The sequence below is a fragment of the Vanessa cardui genome, chromosome 1 (genome assembly GCF_905220365.1).
Source record: "Vanessa cardui chromosome 1, ilVanCard2.1, whole genome shotgun sequence".
Classification (NCBI taxonomy): domain Eukaryota; kingdom Metazoa; phylum Arthropoda; class Insecta; order Lepidoptera; family Nymphalidae; genus Vanessa; species Vanessa cardui.
Window position 1 is genome coordinate 6,422,741 of NC_061123.1, and position 18,496 is coordinate 6,441,236.

General features: G+C 31.5%; 2 protein-coding genes across 2 annotated transcripts; one reads left to right on the plus strand and one right to left on the minus strand.

Annotated features, from left to right (window-relative positions):
* Positions 1-33: 33 nt before the first annotated feature.
* LOC124533850 (myrosinase 1-like) lies at positions 34-7,094 on the minus strand. The gene is made up of 10 exons (XM_047109393.1): positions 7,055-7,094; positions 6,209-6,371; positions 4,087-4,178; positions 3,533-3,801; positions 2,676-3,080; positions 2,292-2,594; positions 2,074-2,208; positions 1,663-1,769; positions 994-1,129; positions 34-108 (listed from the first exon to the last, which is right to left on the minus strand). Exons 1-10 carry the CDS (start codon positions 7,077-7,079, stop codon positions 91-93), a joined length of 1,653 nt encoding a protein of 550 aa, XP_046965349.1. The 5' UTR covers positions 7,080-7,094; the 3' UTR covers positions 34-90.
* A 7,108-nt stretch (positions 7,095-14,202) lies between these two features.
* Positions 14,203-17,862, plus strand: LOC124531831 (cytochrome P450 4C1-like). Its single transcript, XM_047106373.1, has 9 exons — positions 14,203-14,452; positions 14,542-14,651; positions 14,954-15,044; positions 15,121-15,306; positions 15,746-16,134; positions 16,248-16,316; positions 16,485-16,653; positions 17,282-17,455; positions 17,681-17,862. The coding sequence occupies exons 1-9, from the start codon at positions 14,302-14,304 to the stop codon at positions 17,836-17,838; spliced, it is 1,497 nt and encodes a 498-aa protein (XP_046962329.1). The 5' UTR covers positions 14,203-14,301; the 3' UTR covers positions 17,839-17,862.
* The last annotated feature ends 634 nt before the right edge of the window (positions 17,863-18,496 follow it).

Consider the following 18,496-nt stretch of genomic DNA (forward strand, 5'->3'; position numbering starts at 1 on the left):
CAATCACCGGTTGGGTTAAATTAAATACGAAAATATTACGATAATAGTTTATTATAATTTAAGTACTTGTTGACGGTCCCCAACCATGCTTTAGATGCGCCTTCTCATCTGTCGAAAAATAAAGCCTTATCCATCATGCAAAGAAAGCAAGCGATAGTAAAAATAATGTATTTGTATATTTGTGCATAATACCAAACGAGTGAAAAGGAAACTACAGATTACTGTTATCTTTGGATAAGCCAAACCTTACTCAACCTGAGGCTCGAAAAACTTTTACGAGTGGTCTGGTAACCGATATCAAACCTCTGTGGATGGAATTGAAAAAGGACTGCCAATCAATTTTATTATCTGAGTCCACCGGTATTTGGGTGTAAAGATCTTTTTTTGTCGTCCTCCGTCCGGTCTAGAGATTCAAGAGAAAGTAATCTGTATATATCAAGACTTTTTTTTTGTGCAACAATCACATGATAACTACTGGACGTATCAGTCGGGACAATTAAATATCGTGGAATCACCGTAGATTATTATAGGCTATAAATTTTTTTTTAATTCCATTTATTCCCCGTTGGTTTTAATTATTTATGTATGGAATGTCAAAATTTTAAGGAAATAGGTTTTTACCTCGAAACAAATTAGTTGAGACATTTGAATATTTTTCTATATCTATCTATGAAGTATATATACATACATTATGTTAATTGTTAGATAATTATTAAAAAGCCTCATATAGTGGAAAATAGTTAAAACTATCTACAGTATAACTAAGATTTTTTATATTATATATTTACATTAAACTAAAGTTATAAGTTTCGGGTTATTTACCATGTTTTTCATTTTTTTTCACCGAACAAAAATAAAAAACCCGAAATATCCCGAAACTTATAACTTTAATAATAAAAATAACCATGTTAATTTAAAATCTTACATTAAACTATATATATCTACCAAGATACAATAAAATATCTATAATGAAGTTGTTTTATGAATACTTACAGCGGGACTTTTGAAACGATCATCTTCCGGCAGTTCGCGGGTAGCGACAAGCTGTTTGTAGTACTCGGCGGATAGTTTTGGTGTTCTAGGGCGTTCTGGGTCGGTTATGTCCACGTAGTAGAGACCGAAACGTTCCCTAATTGAGAAATAATATATATAACAACGATTATGTGTTCTTGATCGATATGCAATATCTTTTAATCTTATTGGTTCAATTATTGCTGTAATTTTTATTTAAAATTATCTGTAGTTTGTTTTATCTATGATTTTGGTAAACTAAATATTTAATCAAACTAAATATAAATTAAAATAATTTTTTGGAGGAAAATTTAAATGTACTTTGACCACACAGGACGAGATTATTATGTGTAAGTTATACATAATATATTACATATTATTAAAAAGTATTGAAATTGTCTATGTCCAAAACACATTGTCTTTGATTCTATGTCAGAGTAAACATAGGCACAATGTTAAGATTGTTTTTTCTTGTTTAAAAATTAATAATTGAAATGCTTTTAATAAATTTTAATATATCTGACCTCGCTTTTAAGGAAAAGTGATAATGTCCCTGAATTACGCTACGTATTTATCATAGAATGCGTGATTAGTAACAACAAGGAAAAAAAGGCCAGTTATATCACGTGATAATCAGTGATAAATACTCACGAGAATCCAGCGCGCCATTCAAAATTATCCATCAGAGTCCATAGAGTGTAACCGAGAACTTTGACATCATCTTCGTAAATTACGTGCAGAAGGGCTGAAAGGTAATCCTGAAACATAAGTAGAAAATTTATTTAATTGCATGACATTTTGACGACCTTCTTGTTTGAGTTGTTTGCACACCGGTTTTTATGGGTACGGCACTCCGTGGTCCCGAGTTAGATTCCCAGCCGAGTCAATGTAGAAAAAGTTCCTTAGTTATAGTTCTATGTTGGCTTTGGTTTGGGTGTTTGTGGTAACCGTCGTTACTTCTGATTTTCCATACATTGGGATCTACTTACATTGGGATCAGAGTAATGTATGTGATGTCCAATATTTCATTATATTTATATTTACATGTACACTTGAACTTACGTTCAAATACTGGATACGTGCGTAGTCGTCTAATTCTCCACGATCAGAACAACCATTTTCGGTTATATAAATAGGCGCGTCGTTGTAAGAGCTCTTACACCAACGCAGTAAGTTGGCAAATCCGGTGGGAACAACCTAAAACAGCACGAGGTATTGAATTAAGAAACATACATTTATTTAAAGAGTGGTATGTACGTAATATGAATTAATATATTTACTCTAAGCCATTCTGAAGCCGATTCACCACCGACGTTCATGGTAGTGACCGCTCCGATGTCCTTGAGCCAGGAAGGAGATTTTGCTATTGGGTCTACGCCCGGTCCAGTTACCAAATGGGTGGTGTAATGGTTGATTCCAAGAAAATCAGAAGTGCCTTTAATTCTTTCGATCCAGTAGTCATCGAATTGTTCCAAACGAGACTTAGGTAGACCTTCAGCTTGACTTTGCTGAGCCACATTTTCAACCATCACCGCTGGATAACCGCCTTCCTCAGTAAAAATGGGATGTGCGAACCATCCAAACTGAAAAAAGTCAAATATAATGTAATATACGCATATATTAATCTTTATTTGTGAATGCTTTTTGTTATAATAGATTATTACTTTGAATTGGTTTGCTACTTCCGCCAGGGCAACTTGTTCTGCATCTTCTGGGTCACTCGGCTCGTACCAGATAGAGTTGATTGAGATCATGATCCTTCCATTTTGTTGTGGCCTGTAGGTGTCATTATACAAGTGGTACACCTCAGCGTGAGCCTTGAGAAGATTATCACTGCATAAATAGTTTCCAACACCATGGCTGTCGATAGCGGGTGCTTTTTTCTCATCTCCGTAGGCATCTTCACAAATTTCGTAAGGCTCGTTGACAGTGATCCAGGACTTGATCCTATCACCAAACTCTCTGAAGCATACGTCGGCGTAATCACGGAAGTAATCGACCATTTTAGGGTTAGCCCATCCTCCGAGATCTTGAAGTGATTGCGGCAAGTCCCAGTGGAATAAAGTTACCTGTATTAAAATAATATAAAATAAATCATTTTATATTTTCAATGAGTATTAATATTTGACAAAATACAACATTAGTTTCGCTGTCTTTTTAGGTTTCTTGATGAGAGACATACAACCCAAGATACTTTATTCTACAGCAAAATTGTAAAACATAATACAATTCTGTTTGTAGACGTTTCGGTTTAAAGGGTCATTGGGGGCGTACAAGCTGAACAGGCAGAGTGAAATGACATCATACTTGGTGATGCTTTATTGATTTATAAAATGGTTATAGTAGGGTTTTATTTATGTACCATCAAGTAAGTGGTGGTAAAAACCTCATTATGAAATGAAATATCATAATGCGGTTGTGATCTGACTTAGTAAGTTAGGTATATTTAAGTTCATTTATATTTATGATAACTGTACAGTTTAAATTATGTTTAGAGCTAATTAAACTTAATCACACGTACCAGCGGCTCAATATTTTTCTCTGCCAAGGCATCAAGGAGTGCGTTGTAGTAACGGATTCCATCGGGATTAACGTGATCAACGCGACCAGTGGGCAGAATTCTTGACCAGGAAAGAGAGAATCTGTAAAAGTCCACGCCAAGGTAGGCGAGATGTTCCACGTCCTCTTGATACTTGTTGTAAGAGTCGCATGCAATGTCACCGTTTGTTCCATCGGCAATCATCCAGGGCCGCGAGTGTGTCAAGCGATCCCAAACATTTTCCGACTTTCCTAAATAACAAATATTCTGTCAGACCCTAACAGACAGTTTTAAACTGGTTACAAAGATTTAACAATTTTGTTCTACTACAGTGGTAATAATAATACCATTTTGTTACTAAGTCGAAGATAAATTTTAAGATAGTCTTGTCTCGATAAAACGGATTATAAAACTTCCTTGGTGTTTAGATATTTGTATGATAAGTTTGATTGACATAAGTTCGATAGCTTCGAGACGTTTAGTTTGATAAAAGTACAGAAAAAACACAATAATTTGTTTTTTTTTTCTTTTCTTACCACTGACATTCCATGCGCCTTCAATCTGATGGGACGCTGTTGCTACGCCAAATGTAAATCCTTCAGGAAATTTTGTGTAATGTGCAATACCCCTAATAACATCATAGAATTAAGTCATATATAACATAGTAAACATCTCTACTTTTTGAAGCATTGTTCGAAGTCAAATGAACTACTTTGGATTTAATGATAACGCTTAAATTATGGACTGATGCATACTTGTACGATACTCTTCTTGTGACTCGAATGAAATTAAGGTTCGTATATTCTGCCAGCTACGGATATACGAGTAGATAGACATTATAATATTTTTTTGTAATATAAATGTGTCATCTACAATAGTGTACGGCTAATTATGCAGCAGAAATTAAATTATTTATTTAATTAAAAGAATTACGTCAGAATTACCTTTGATTAAAATTTATGAATGCTTATCAACTAATTTCAGAAAGATAAAGTACGACATGCTAGAGTTTTGACACTTTTTTTATTTAATGACATTAATGGTAAACGGAATAAATGTTCAGTTACTTGTTATTATTCATAGAACATTTTCTAATTAAATTAACTCAAAATCGTACACTGTAAGCACATAATTTCCAAAAAAGCCTGTAGATGTGTCCATTGAATACGGGACAAATTATTTAATTATCTTGTATTTATGAACTATTTCAGTTATAACTCATAATATACTCATATATTTGGTGAGATAACAGTTGCAGTTTATATTGGTTTTGGGTTGTTTAAAATAAATTTTAAGCCATCTACATAAATGTTGCGTAACGATAAATTCACCATGGAATCTGTCTATAATTATACAACTATATAAATCTGTAGAGTCTGTCTGTAAAACATTGACATCAGTTTTAACTATTTTTAAATTTTTTTCTGTCTGTCTGACTGTCTGTATTTCCCGATATAAGGAGTCGAGAACGGTTAAACTGATCTTTATAAAAATTGTTATACAGTAAGAACTCGTGATTGCGCAAATGATAGACTATATATATCGCAGGTTAATTTAATGACAGCCGTAACAAAAATTTTAATCATTAATTTTATACTAATTTTTTTTAATTGTATTAATTGTATAAACAATATTTATTTATATCTAGCGTAGCTGGTGGGTGAAAGTTAGTTTAAATATATATTTTTTCGTATTATAACCATAAAATGTAAACCATCCTTGTTCTATTTTCTTTTGTAGTTCAAAGTTGACAATGATCTAGTTGGACGGCAAAATACAACTTTTTTGGACGTTTGTTAGCGTGTAAGGTTATTGATCTATATGTCTGTCAGTCTATGATAAAAAATATTGACTATTAGATGTTAAAATCACAATAATCGTTTGAGTTATATTAAATGAATTTTGCGATATGGGTTAATCAACAAGATTTTAGTAAATAATATGAAGTTTTATGTTGAATATAATTTAAACGTCGTCAGTGTATTTTTTTGGTCTGACACGCTGCTAAAAATGAATTATTTAGTTTTTTTACGAAATTTACTTTTAAAATTAAATTTGGGTTATAATCTAAAATGTAAAGATGATAATTTAAAAATAAAATATAAATATAAGGCCCTCGCTATACGAAAGAGACCGTCTTGGTTTCATAGGTAATCTTTAACATTTTTCTTTATAGGTACTTTTTTAGGTTGGTAGTTTTTTTATAGGGACAGATTAATATATTTCTATAATATATATTACTTTTTAAATTGCCACATTACGTTTCGTTATTACTTTACGATAGATGTTTTACAAATTATTATAGAATTAATAAAAAATAATAATTTTGTGACGATTATCTGCCAAAAATTGTAATGTTCTTATATAGCTAAATTTTGAATAAATTCCAATAATTTAAATAAAAGTCCTCTAAGAGACCATTTTTCTAAGTTTGAGTTTAGCGATAACATTCATTTATGAGCTTCTATTTTGCATATTAGTCTTGTTAAACAAACTCGTATTACGAAAATGATTTTAGTTTGATTCAAAACAGGTATTTTATATAAATGAGCTTAAGTTTTTACAAAATATTACACATTCAACGTTATAGCTATTTGCAAAATTAAGTTATAACAATCAATCATGTTATGTTTTAATAGTAAACATGAATGTACTTACGAATGGGCAACAGCCAGCAGGGCGATAATAATTGCGGTCGCCATTGTGCCGTGCAGCGGTGACGACTCACTATGGCTTACTGTTTGCCTGTAGTGTGTAGTTCTATTTTTAACAATACTTCCAGTTAGCGGTAATCTGAAGTGGTACCCGCAGTTGTCACTATCTTGAGAAGATAAAATTTGAGAAAAAAATTACTAAAGTTATTCATTATTATATAAGAATTTAAATGACATATTTTCTTTATTAAGTATCTCATGCTTACTTTTTTTTAGTTTTATCAAATATTAAATTTTGGTATGTAATTTTTTTTTAGTGCAAGAATTAAAAATAATTAACATATGACATCATTATTTAAAAATTAAATTACATTGGTTTTTGAGTTAATAATTTACTTTAAAATTGCACTTTTTAAAGTAAATTATTAAGAAAATAGAAAATAATAAAAGGAAAAGAAATATAACATCAAAACCATTTTATTGACAGGATGAATGAGATTAAAAGTGTATGCAGAAAAATTAAGGGCGATTTATCAGATTTGATTTATGTTCATAGTATGTTTACTAGAATATTGATGGCGGATGGCGTGAGTCTCTAGTGGTCGAGATGATTAATTAGCTAATTATGTACATAAAAGTTTATACGATAAATAATAAAAGCTTGTCTATTTAATTTATTCTATGACGTAATCTATAATAATAGTAGAAGGAAAAGGCAGTATTTGAGTAGAGGATATTAGTTTCGGATATTACAGAATCAGGAGATAAAATAATTTAGAGAAAAGGTGCTATGTAGATATGCGTAAATATGATTAACAATTAATGTTGAAAGACCAATTGAGGTACTTACGATAAATGGAGTCGCTAAGTCTCATCAAGGAGTCCCTGCATCACGCATAGATAGTCCACGGAAGTTGCCAGGGAGTGAATGAGAAGAATACCTCGAGTTAGAACTTCCCTTACTTTCCACACGTCAACGGGGTGGCAAGGTTTGAATATCAGTAAGAGCGTCCGCCGAAATATGTTTCTTGGCTGAAATAGTTGGGGCTGGTCTAGCCACCAGCTACGGTAAAAATAGATTAAATAATTATGTTAAGGTTAAGGCTTAATGGATTGAAAAATATAATATTGTTTATTCACCTTGAATTACAATTATGTAGGTAACTATTATACATGGAGGACACCTCTACACTTATAATGGATAAAATCACCATTGTAACAGTTTGGATAAAATTGTGTTTAAAGCATAATTACGAACTCTGATTCACAAAGAATGCATTATTTTATTCAGTTATCAAATCCTCAATAACTAACTAACTTAAATTTAATAATTTGCAATGAATATGTACCTTAAAAAGAGGCTTTCGTATGTGAAATATGTGATCGTTAAAATGAATATTGGATAGAGTAACGGCAGCATGGCTATGAGGGTTAGAAACATAGTCCCAATTAGCTTTAAAAATGTTGGAAACGGTGCACCGTAGCGCCATAATGATCGAACGTCCTTAGCGAACTCCAGGAACAGTAGACGAGCTCTTCCGAATCCGGTGGCGGAACGCAACTGGCAAATAAATATACTATTTGTTTCTTTTGTTAAGACAACAATTTAAAATCTATCGATATCGACATCATCCATACACATTGATATCAGGCGAAAATGAAAACCAACCTATGATGTTACATCTGTAGTGCCTGTATAGGCTGTAATTAAAGGTGAAGGGTGTACAAGTCAACGTTACAACATTGACATATACACCCTTCAAACATTCATTTTATCCGATTTTTCAGAATAAGTTTATATAAATAGATTACAACACTTGATATATACGATTTTTCACAACGCAAGATTTTTTGTTTAAAATCGATGAAAGATTACTTTTGCATTTTAAGTGTCTTAAATTACATAAAGTATATAAGGACGACGGACACCATCATATATGAATAGATGTCTCGACCGAAATTGGTCAGGAAGTCATCATAACAATAATATAATTAACATTAAAATGCAGTTGTTTTTTATTACGACACCAAGGAGTACTTAGTAATAGTATCACGATTAGTTTGAATAGTAAGTCAATTTAATATTTCTGTTGAGATGGCCAAATGGTTAGAACGCGCTCATTTTAACCGATGATTACGGGTTCAAACCCGAGGCGAGCACCACTATATATATGTGCTTCATTTGTGTTTATAATTCATCTCGTGCTCTGCGGTGAAGGAAAACATCGTGAGGTAAACTTCATGTGTCTAATTTCATCGAAATTCTGCCACATGTGCATTCCACTAAGCCGCATTGGAACAACATATGTATGTTCCAAACCCTCTCCTTAATGGAAGAGGAGGCCTTATCCCAGCAGTGGGAAATTTACAGGCTGTTACTTTACTTTAATTAGGTTAGCAACAGATTCGATATCTGAAAGGCATAAATTCAAATAAATGATCCCAACATTTTAATGGAATTTCACTAAAATTACAAATATTATTGGATGTTAAATTAAATTCTAGTTTGGTAAAACACTCGACATTAAAAGGTACCAGGTACATACGTATATAATGCTAGTATATAATTATACTACTATCCTCGTATAAGATATTACTTTAAAGGCTAATCACTGAAAACTTCAAAATAATATGGCATTGTGCTATCAAAATTTCTATGATCATAATGTCATAAAGTTGGACCTAGCGTGTATTAGAACGATATAAAATTTTTATTTCTAATCAAATTATTTAAACATTCAAACAATAAAATAAATTTCAATTGCGCTAAAAAATTACAATACACAAGAATTCAGATAGCTAGAGATTTGGGTTATTATATTATGACCCAAATCTCTACATACACAGATGTGTTTTTCGTCAGAGGTCGCTGACTCTTTAATTGGCGTTGTTTTTCTTGGCGTACAATTCTCAAGTTTTTGTTGTGAATACAGGCATACGGAGATATAATAAACCAATGTACTCGGGTTGTTGTGTTTGTTATAATATACTTTTCGTATAATTTACGTAATTTATATAATATGAAATTTTTACACGTGTACCCATAATTTATAATATTTTAACTATTTTTAGTCTAAAACTACTACATTTTAATAACACTATCGAAATTAAAACATATTTAAAAGCTTACTTGCAACATAAACACTTTATCCGTTCTGCGATATGGTTTCATTGATGATTTCATATAGAACTGAACTATTTTACATAATTTGGATAGATTTAATATTGATATTATTTATAACTGCTAGTCATTGTTGGTTTAATTTAGTAAACAATAAAAAATATATTGTTAGATCATCTACATTTTAATGAATTTAGTTGGTTATATTTACATCAAAATGACATGACACTGTTTGGAAATGTAATCGCATTCAGGATTCAGTTATTTAATCTGCGAATGTTATTGTAACCTTTTTGCTCAAGTGAAATATCTAATATGTAGTAATATAATGAGTTGAAGTTGAAATGGTAGTCACCAAGACGAGTCAGTTAGCTTTAGTAATTCGCTACAATAATAAAGCTGTAATGTATGTACAAAAATGTTTTTCAGGAGTAAGATTTTTAATATTTCATCGCTTTAATTTATGGCCTAAGATCTAGGTTGGATAAAATTGCAGAAACATCACTTAAAATATAATTTTGTTTTATAAATTCGTACTTTTTAGAAATAAATTGTCTTGTAAAATCTATTCTGTTATTAACATTCCCAAGTCTGAAGTTACACGGAAGTATACATAATATATTTATTTAGGTTTACAGGAGTTGCAAAATCCTATAAATAACCTAACTGTTTCAACATTTTTGGCATTGAGTAAATCCATAGAATATTTATCAACATCTGGACAAAAAAATAACTTTTATAAAAACTATAAAAGGGTTTACCATGAAGATAACTTGGATAATATTTATACATCATATATATATCGTGTATCTGTTCGACATTATCTAATCGTTTTCAAGAGTTACTCATATCTTGTAAATTTTCTCGTCAATCAAGTATTTATCAACTTCATATATTGAACCCCCATGATGTGTTGTTATTCCTATTACTGTAACTCTAATAGATTCGTTTCAAAATTAGTTGACTGAAAGAAATATAATAGAGTATGGATCGTATCCATGATACTCCGATTCCATTTAACGATTCCGCAGAATGCGACCACCTCTTATGTCCTGTTTCCAAGTATAACTAACGGAAATTTTTTTTTTTGTCAAAAAATATGAATTATTTGCGAAGCTATTTAAGACGATATAATGTTATTATATTGATGAATTGTATGTTTTATTTAAAAAAAAATTTGCTTTTGTACTACATAATCCAAACAATATTATATATATTATTTGTTGCTTATTCGTGTAAGGTAAAAACTCACGAGCAATAAAAATAATTTTCCTTCTGGACAGCGATCCAAGAGCGGAGCCAGTCCGGGGGACATAGCTATGTGGAGCAAGCGGTTTCGAAGTCAGTATGTATTTTTATATTACCATATATATTTTATTTATCTTTGTGAGGTATGTCTATTCGATAATAATCTTAGTTTATAACCAGTTTTCAACCGACTTCCAAAAGGAGGAGGTTATCAATTCGTCTGTATTTTTTTTTCTAGAGTTAAAAAACTAAATAATATAATATTAAGTTAAACACAAAATCTGATAACGTTTTTTACATATAATGACCCAGGTTTTGATTTCAAAAATAATAACTAAAGCTGTTACTTTTTGCGATCGTACCATTACGAAAATGATATTAGGTACATTTTTTTGAAATAGTTAGGTTTAGGTTTAAGATATTTTTATTCCCATTAAGGCACTATTGTCACTTACATGAGAATTACACTTATAACAAAACATTTATGAATAAACAGTTCGACATCACATTTGTAACAAAAAGTAAAATATTATGAAATGACATTGAGTAGTTGTTTCAAATATAACGCTTAACTAAGAGACATTTTTCTATATTAAGTACAAATTTAACGTATTGTCTTAATTTCAATTATTTATTATTTTAAATATTCTTAGCAAGTTCTTTTTTAAATATGTTAAACGAGTTTACATTTTTTATATGTAAATGTTTACAGTTTTAGTTTTATATGTATGTGGGTAGTTCATTATACAGTTTTGCACCTTCAATAGTGATAATTGTTTTACCGTAATTTGTACGAATCTTGGGTAGAACGAGAAAACAATATATTAAATTTTATTTTATTAATTGGTTATTAAATTAAATAACTATAAAAATACGTGGCACACTACTACTAATGATACAGCCATTTATCGACATTCATATAATGACTCGAATTTCCATTTTAACTTCTCACGAGTCGTGGTAGGTTTATGCTATTAAAAGTGGCAACACTGGTATTAATAACAGATAAGTGACAATTCTCCCACTATTTACGTTTTCGTGACAGTAATGTTATGGTGTGTTTTTGATATGAGTAAAAAAATGTTACCTATATATTTGCTGAAGTTGTTTCATTGGTGATAAAGTTACTAATAAACCTGTTTCGTATAGCCATTTCACTATATTACAATACGTGGAAGTTAATAATATAATAATTTGATAAATTAGGACAAAATTTAGGTAATGGCACCTTCGTCACGGTAGCATGCGTAAGCGATACCGTGGCGTCCGCCGAAAGACGGAGAGGGTACCGCTGGTTGTTTAGTGGGTAAACCCGGTGTGCTTGGGCGTACTCGGCGTTCAGGGCTAGGTAATGGCACCTCAGTTTTCTGATATTTAAATTAAATTTAGTCAAGTACCTACACAATAATAAATAACTAGTTATGAGACGGCTTCATTTTCAAATATTAAACCAAAAAAGTTTGTTTGTTTATTATAAAAGCAAATAAAAATGGAAAAAATACCACAAAAATATAATTATGATTATTATTTTTTTAAAATAATTATAATAAAGAATTATAATTTATGTATACATATATTTTTCGTACTTTTAGATGCTGGTAACTGTCGCAGAGCGTCAAACGCGTTATAGAACGGTTTAAATTATAGCTACCAGATTTACGTTATAAAGGAAATAGTAAAAAGGATCTTAATAAAATAAAACAGGGATAAAAGAAAATTGCAAATTTATCAGAGCAAGAAATTATATTAAAAAAAAAATGTTGGCTTGAGGCAAATAAATAGAGATTGGAAGCCCGCAGAGATAGGCTTACCGTCCGGATGTCACGGCAGTATATGTATATGCGCAATCCCATCCGATTCCGATCCCATGACGTCCTCCCGAAAATACGGAGTGTGTACCATTTTTTAATGGGTATTCGGGCGTCTTCAGCGCCGATGAGCACCACATCATGTGGAGTAAAAGCGTTAAGCGTTCTTACAGTAAAAAACAAAAACAGAGAGAAGATAAGAATCAGGATGTTTGCAATAGCAAGATAAAGAAGAATAAAAGAGAAATTCGAGCCACTTTATGCAGAAGTCAACTAAAAATAGAAAATCAAGTTTCGTTCAACTGTCACAAAGTTAAAAAATTGTTGCCCTTCAAAGTAATTTAATACGTTGCAAACTAAATAATTGAACTTCAGATTCCAAAGATGTACAAGCATTGAGGTCATCAGGTGCTACTCCCTTAAGAAAAACTATTTCTTTTAAAGATTATTTTTAAAAAGATCTTATTCAATATATAATCTGATTCTCTTAAATTACAATACAAGAACGTTAACACAATTTTAACGTGAACGTTCACAATTAGCAAAAGATAAATTAAAAAAAAACATGGCTGATACCGACATTACCATGTGTCATTAATATCCAATTTCTCATTAAGTCTCAGTCTATAAACATAAACATTATGAGATAAATTGATATTAGAAGAAATTAGGTTTTTTCTTCATGGTGACATAAGCCACTACAACAGGTAGAAGTGAAATCAAATCAGTGAATTTTAAGATTTACAAAAAACCATGTCAAAGGCAAACCGGGATGTACAAAGACTATATTGTCACATAAAACCGTTAGTTTGAATTTCTTCCGTGTCTCGTGATGTAAATATTAGCGCGTTCAGTAAGGAGTATAATCCTGCTACGGACGTGTGCTCCCGAGCTGGCACCGGTAGTACCGGCGTAGTCCCGAACTCCTGTAATACGGCTTAATACGGTTTTGGTGCAATCGATTCCGCTCCAAGCTCTGAGCGGCTCGATTTACTCTGCATCTGATCTACCGCATCTATCATGGGAAGTTTTCGGAGGAATTGTTTGGGTTAATCCCAGTTGCAAATTTAACCTTTGGACATTGCATCAAAATTTCAAGTTCCGAGAAAATCCACAATAGTGCGATTATTAAGACACTTTCTCGCTCGCACAACCAATCTGTGGAATTAGCTTTTACCCGCTGTTTTTTTCGAACATCAAGGAAAGCAATCAAATTTTTTAAATGCCGGCAACGGCTAGCCCACCGGTGTTTCAGATGTCCATAGGCGTCATGAAGAAAAAAAGCAAAATTGAATTTGACATTGGACGTCCCTACTTTCATGGACATTCTCCTATGCATTTGTTATTGCCTATGTGAATTCAATATTTGTTATTTCAATAAGTTCTAATAAAGTTATTTTCGTTGAATTAAATATTTTTGGTTTAATTTTACAACTACAAAATCAAAATAAACTTTATTCAACTAGGCTTTATGAAAATATAAATTATTGCAAAAAGTCACCCCAATCACCTCCTAACGGAAATACGTCGAATTACGAATAACCCTATTAGTATAATACAGGTTAACATAACGTTTTTAGAATATTTTATTTATAGATATCGAGCGGTGTATCTTTTTATATTATTGATAAAATTTGCTAATTGATAAAATCCTTATTTTTGCAACGTTAAAACTAGTATGAAATAAATATTTAGTGGGTTTGGTTTTTCTAATTCACTTAGACAAAAAGCAGATAATTTAAATTATTTTAATACATGATTTTAGATTAAATCTACTTCGAGCATGCTAGAATAGTCACATATTTTTATAAATTTCATTGATTATCGTAGCACGAGGTGAACCGGTCGTTTATAAATATACAACATATATAATATTGTGATAAAATATATATGTAGTGCGCAATTTAATTTAAATTGAAAATGTTTTGGACTCCTCTATTATTGGTAGTTTTAATTTTATTACTATGTTTTTACGTTAATTATTTGTCTAAAGACGAAAATTTTGACAAAATCCCAGGACCAAAAGGAATATTTATTTTTAATAATGGAATCGATTTCATGATGGAATCAGGTAAGATGTAATGCTCGTTCAGTATTTTTTATTAAACTAGCATTTATAGACCTATATATTGTAATTTCAAATGTTTATATATTTTTTAGTTGCACTGTTCGCCTATTTTCGTGATTTGACAAAGAAATACAAGGATCTCTTTAAATTAAAATTATTTAATTTGAAGTTTGTCGTTATATATAACCCAGAGGATGTCGAAGTAAGTACATACGTTATTCAATGGATCTTAACGCTTCTGGTTTTGGTATGAGCGTTAATAATCAAAGGTTTTATTTAATTTTTTACACACATACATACATACAGATTCACTCGCTCACTCACAAACACACATAGATATAAAAGCGTAAGTGTAAGCGCGCAAATATACGTTTCTTATATTATATTATATTTTATCACTTAGTATATCAATGCAGAGATAGATTTAAACGCAGCTTGATAATGAGTTTAAAACTTGAATATTTTAATGTTTTATTACCTTTATTTTATTATTACCTCTTTCAGGTAGTACTTACTAGTACGAAATATAATGAAAAAGGTTATTTGTCTTTTATACTGCGACCTTGGTTACATGATGGCCTGCTTCTAAGTGACGGTAATATTTTAAACATACATATAGTATACTACATGGTTTCCTTGGCATCTGTGACTTATTCTATTTTACGAGCTAGGAGCTAAGTGGCATCAGCGTAGGAAAATCCTGACACCAGCATTTCACTTCAACATACTCCGGCACTTCAGCACCATATTGGTGGAGAACAGCGAGAGGTTGGTGGAAAGGCTTCGGTCAGAAACAGATAAGTCGGGAACGAAGATATACCCCCTCATCACTGCCATGACATTAAGTTCTATATGTGGTGAGTTACCATTTATAAGCTATTATTATGTAGTATAAATAAATTATATATATCGAATTTGTCATTGCCACGAATAGCATAGTAGGGCATTACTTAGTCTGAACTCTATTTAGCGCATTGATAAATCATCGGACGGATTGTGAAAGACACTTCTAATTTACGTAAATCATAAAGCAAAACGCTACTAATCTGGGATACTACATCATTTCATTACACGGTGTAAAACAAAGTCGCTTACCGCTGTCTGTCTTTATGTATGCTGAGATCTTTAAAATTACGCAAGGGTTTTGATGCGATTTTGTTTAATAGATAGCGTGATTCGAGGAGAAGGTTTTTGTATATAAAACATGGATAATATAGTTATATATTATATTTAGTATCATCATTGCACCCGAGAAAGGCACCCGCCCGCCCCTGTATATATATATTTTTTTTTTAGAAACAGCCATGGGTACCTCTTTAGATAAAGGAACAGAGGACATCGGGATAAAATACAAAGATGCAATACATACACTGGGAACATATCTACTTTATAGAGCTCAACGATTTTGGCTCCATCCCATGACACTGTTTAACTTAAGCGCTGTTGGGAAAAGTCAGAAGAAATTATTGAACGAGATTAGTTCATTTCGTGACCACGTTATTAAACAAAGGCGGCAAAATGGGACTTACAAGAATTTGTACACAGACGTTATGAACGAGGGAGAGAATGACTTAATAGGTCAGAAGAAACGATTAGCCATGCTCGACTTGTTACTAGAAACGGAGGAGAAGGGAGACATAGATGTCGAGGGAATTAACGAGGAAGTCGACACGTTCATGTTCGAGGTTAGTGTTTATTAATTAACTTTTTGTATGATCATGTGATATTTAATAACTAATTTGTATGCATATATTTATGGAGCCAATATTTATTTGTAGTTTTTATTGTTTATTTTTAGGGTCATGATACAGCTGCATGTGCTCTTCAGTTCGCATTTATGTTGATTGCAAATTATCCAGAGGTTCAGGTACGATTTCGGTAAATGATCTTTCGATAATATCAAAAATAAAATAAATTTTATTCTAGATAAGATTATTTAATTAAACTAAACGTTGAAAGTTACAAATAATTATAAAACATGCCTTATTAAGATACAATGTTTTCTAATAAAATATTGTGATTAAAATTATTTCAGGACAAAATACTAGAGGAGTGCCGACAAATCTTCGGCACATCAGATCGGAAGCCTACGATGTCCGACTTAGCAGATATGAAGTATTTGGAATGTTGCATCAAAGAGACGTTAAGGCTCTACCCGTCTGTGTATTTCATCATCAGATATTGCAATGAAGAATTAAAATTGAGTAATTAACACGTAGTTTTTTAACTGATTGTTTATAAGAGAATCGATATTAGTAACGATATTATTACCGTTAGAAAACAGATAAAGAACAACTTCGACCGCCATGTTTAAGGCATAATGGACATTCCAATAATTATTATATCTAATAAAATAGATAATAATTATTCGTTCAAAATATAATAGTACAAATTATTATGATTAATTGGGTACAGAATATTTACCTCCTTGTGGTGTGAATGGCAAACGAGAAGGCTCATCTGATGGAAATTGACTACCACCATCCATGGATGTGGATGGAGTTGCCGGCATTTAGTAAATTTGTATGCTGTTTTTGTAAAGATTGCCAAGTCCTATCAGTTTAAATAATTTTATCAAAAAGTGATAAAAAAAACTGCCGGTAGAAAATAATTCAAAATCGGGCTTTTGTGAAAATTCGACATTTTTAGACATCTAAGTGGTGATCATCGAATTTTAACGATCAGCGAATTTTTAGCGATATCTGAAAGTTCAGTAGTAAGGATTAATCAAAATCATTCTTTCCCTTGAAAAATGCGATAGAAGATGTAGAATAGTAGTCAATTACGTTTCATATATGTATAAATTAAATAATATTTCATTATTGCTTTTAGAAAACTACGTGTGTCCAACTAAAACGGACTGTGCTATTATGATCTTCGACTTGCATCGTCGTAGTGATCAGTTCGTCGAACCTCTCAAGTTCCGGCCAGAGAGGTTTCAGGAGGAGCCCACTTGGCACCCATTCGCTTACGTACCATTCAGTGCAGGACCCCGGAACTGCATAGGCAAGTGAAATTTCAATAAATAAATTATTGATTTTTATACTTTTATAACTTTAAATGTTAGCTTAGGCAATCATTGAAGTAAATGAATTCGATACTAATGTGACCTCTTTGGAGAATTTTTTTAAAGGCATACATGAAAATAAATAAAGCATGATTTTGAATGCTTTATTGGATTTTCAATATATTTCATATTCTATTTAATATTTAATGAACTTGTGGTGACAGGTCAAAAATTTGCCATGATGGAAATGAAGTTGGCGATATCTGCGGTTCTTCAACAATACCGTTTGTTACCAGTTACTAAGCCGGAGGACATCGTCTTTATAACCGACATCATCTTACGACCAAAGGATCCCATTTATGTTAAATTTGAAAAACGTTAATAATAATAAAATTAATAATATCAAGCACGTTTTCTTACTTTATATACCCTTAATTATGTTAATCAAGATAATCACTACATAGTATAAAACAAAGTAGCTGTCTCTGTCTCTATATCCCAATATATGCTTAAATCTTTAAAATTACGCAACTGATTTTGATGCGATTTCTTTAATAGAGTGTTTCGAGAGGAAGGTTTTTGTATATACATGAACAATATAGTAAAGAAACAAGAAAAAATAACTATAGTGTATTTAGTATCAGCATTGCACCCGTGCGAAGCCGGGCGTGTCGCTAGTTGTTATATAAATAGGAAGTAGGTATATTTAAAAATATTTAAAAAAAAACAAATAACACCAAAACACAAAACAAAAGCTACGAAGAGAAGTATAAATCTATATATTAATGTTCAAAGAACAATTTCCTAACATTTAGTAATTGAGGACTTACATCTTCCATCAAAATCAAAAAATCAAAATCAAAATCAAAGTATACTTTATTCAAGTGGGCTTTTACAAGCACTTTTGAATCGTCATTTAACAATTACGTGAAGCTACCACCGGTTCGAAAAGTAGATTCTACCGAGAAGAACCGGCAAGAAATTCAGTAGTTACTCTTTTTCAACATTTAAAAAAATACAGTCATGTTAGTTAAATTTTA

Excerpts from the sequence above, each read along its gene's own strand:
- LOC124531831 (XM_047106373.1), top strand. The coding sequence starts at position 14,302 with ATGTTTTGGACTCCTCTATTATTGGTAGTTTTAATTTTATTACTATGT. Across the intron at positions 14,453-14,541 it reads CGATTTCATGATGGAATCAG|TTGCACTGTTCGCCTATTTT; the intron begins GTAAGATGTAAT and ends TATATTTTTTAG. Across the intron at positions 17,456-17,680 it reads AGGACCCCGGAACTGCATAG|GTCAAAAATTTGCCATGATG; the intron begins GCAAGTGAAATT and ends TTGTGGTGACAG.
- LOC124533850 (XM_047109393.1), bottom strand. The coding sequence starts at position 7,079 with ATGAGACTTAGCGACTCCATTTATC. Across the intron at positions 6,372-7,054 it reads ACTTAGCGACTCCATTTATC|ATAGTGACAACTGCGGGTAC; the intron begins GTAAGTACCTCA and ends TATCTTCTCAAG. Across the intron at positions 3,081-3,532 it reads AGAAAAATATTGAGCCGCTG|GTAACTTTATTCCACTGGGA; the intron begins GTACGTGTGATT and ends ATTTTAATACAG.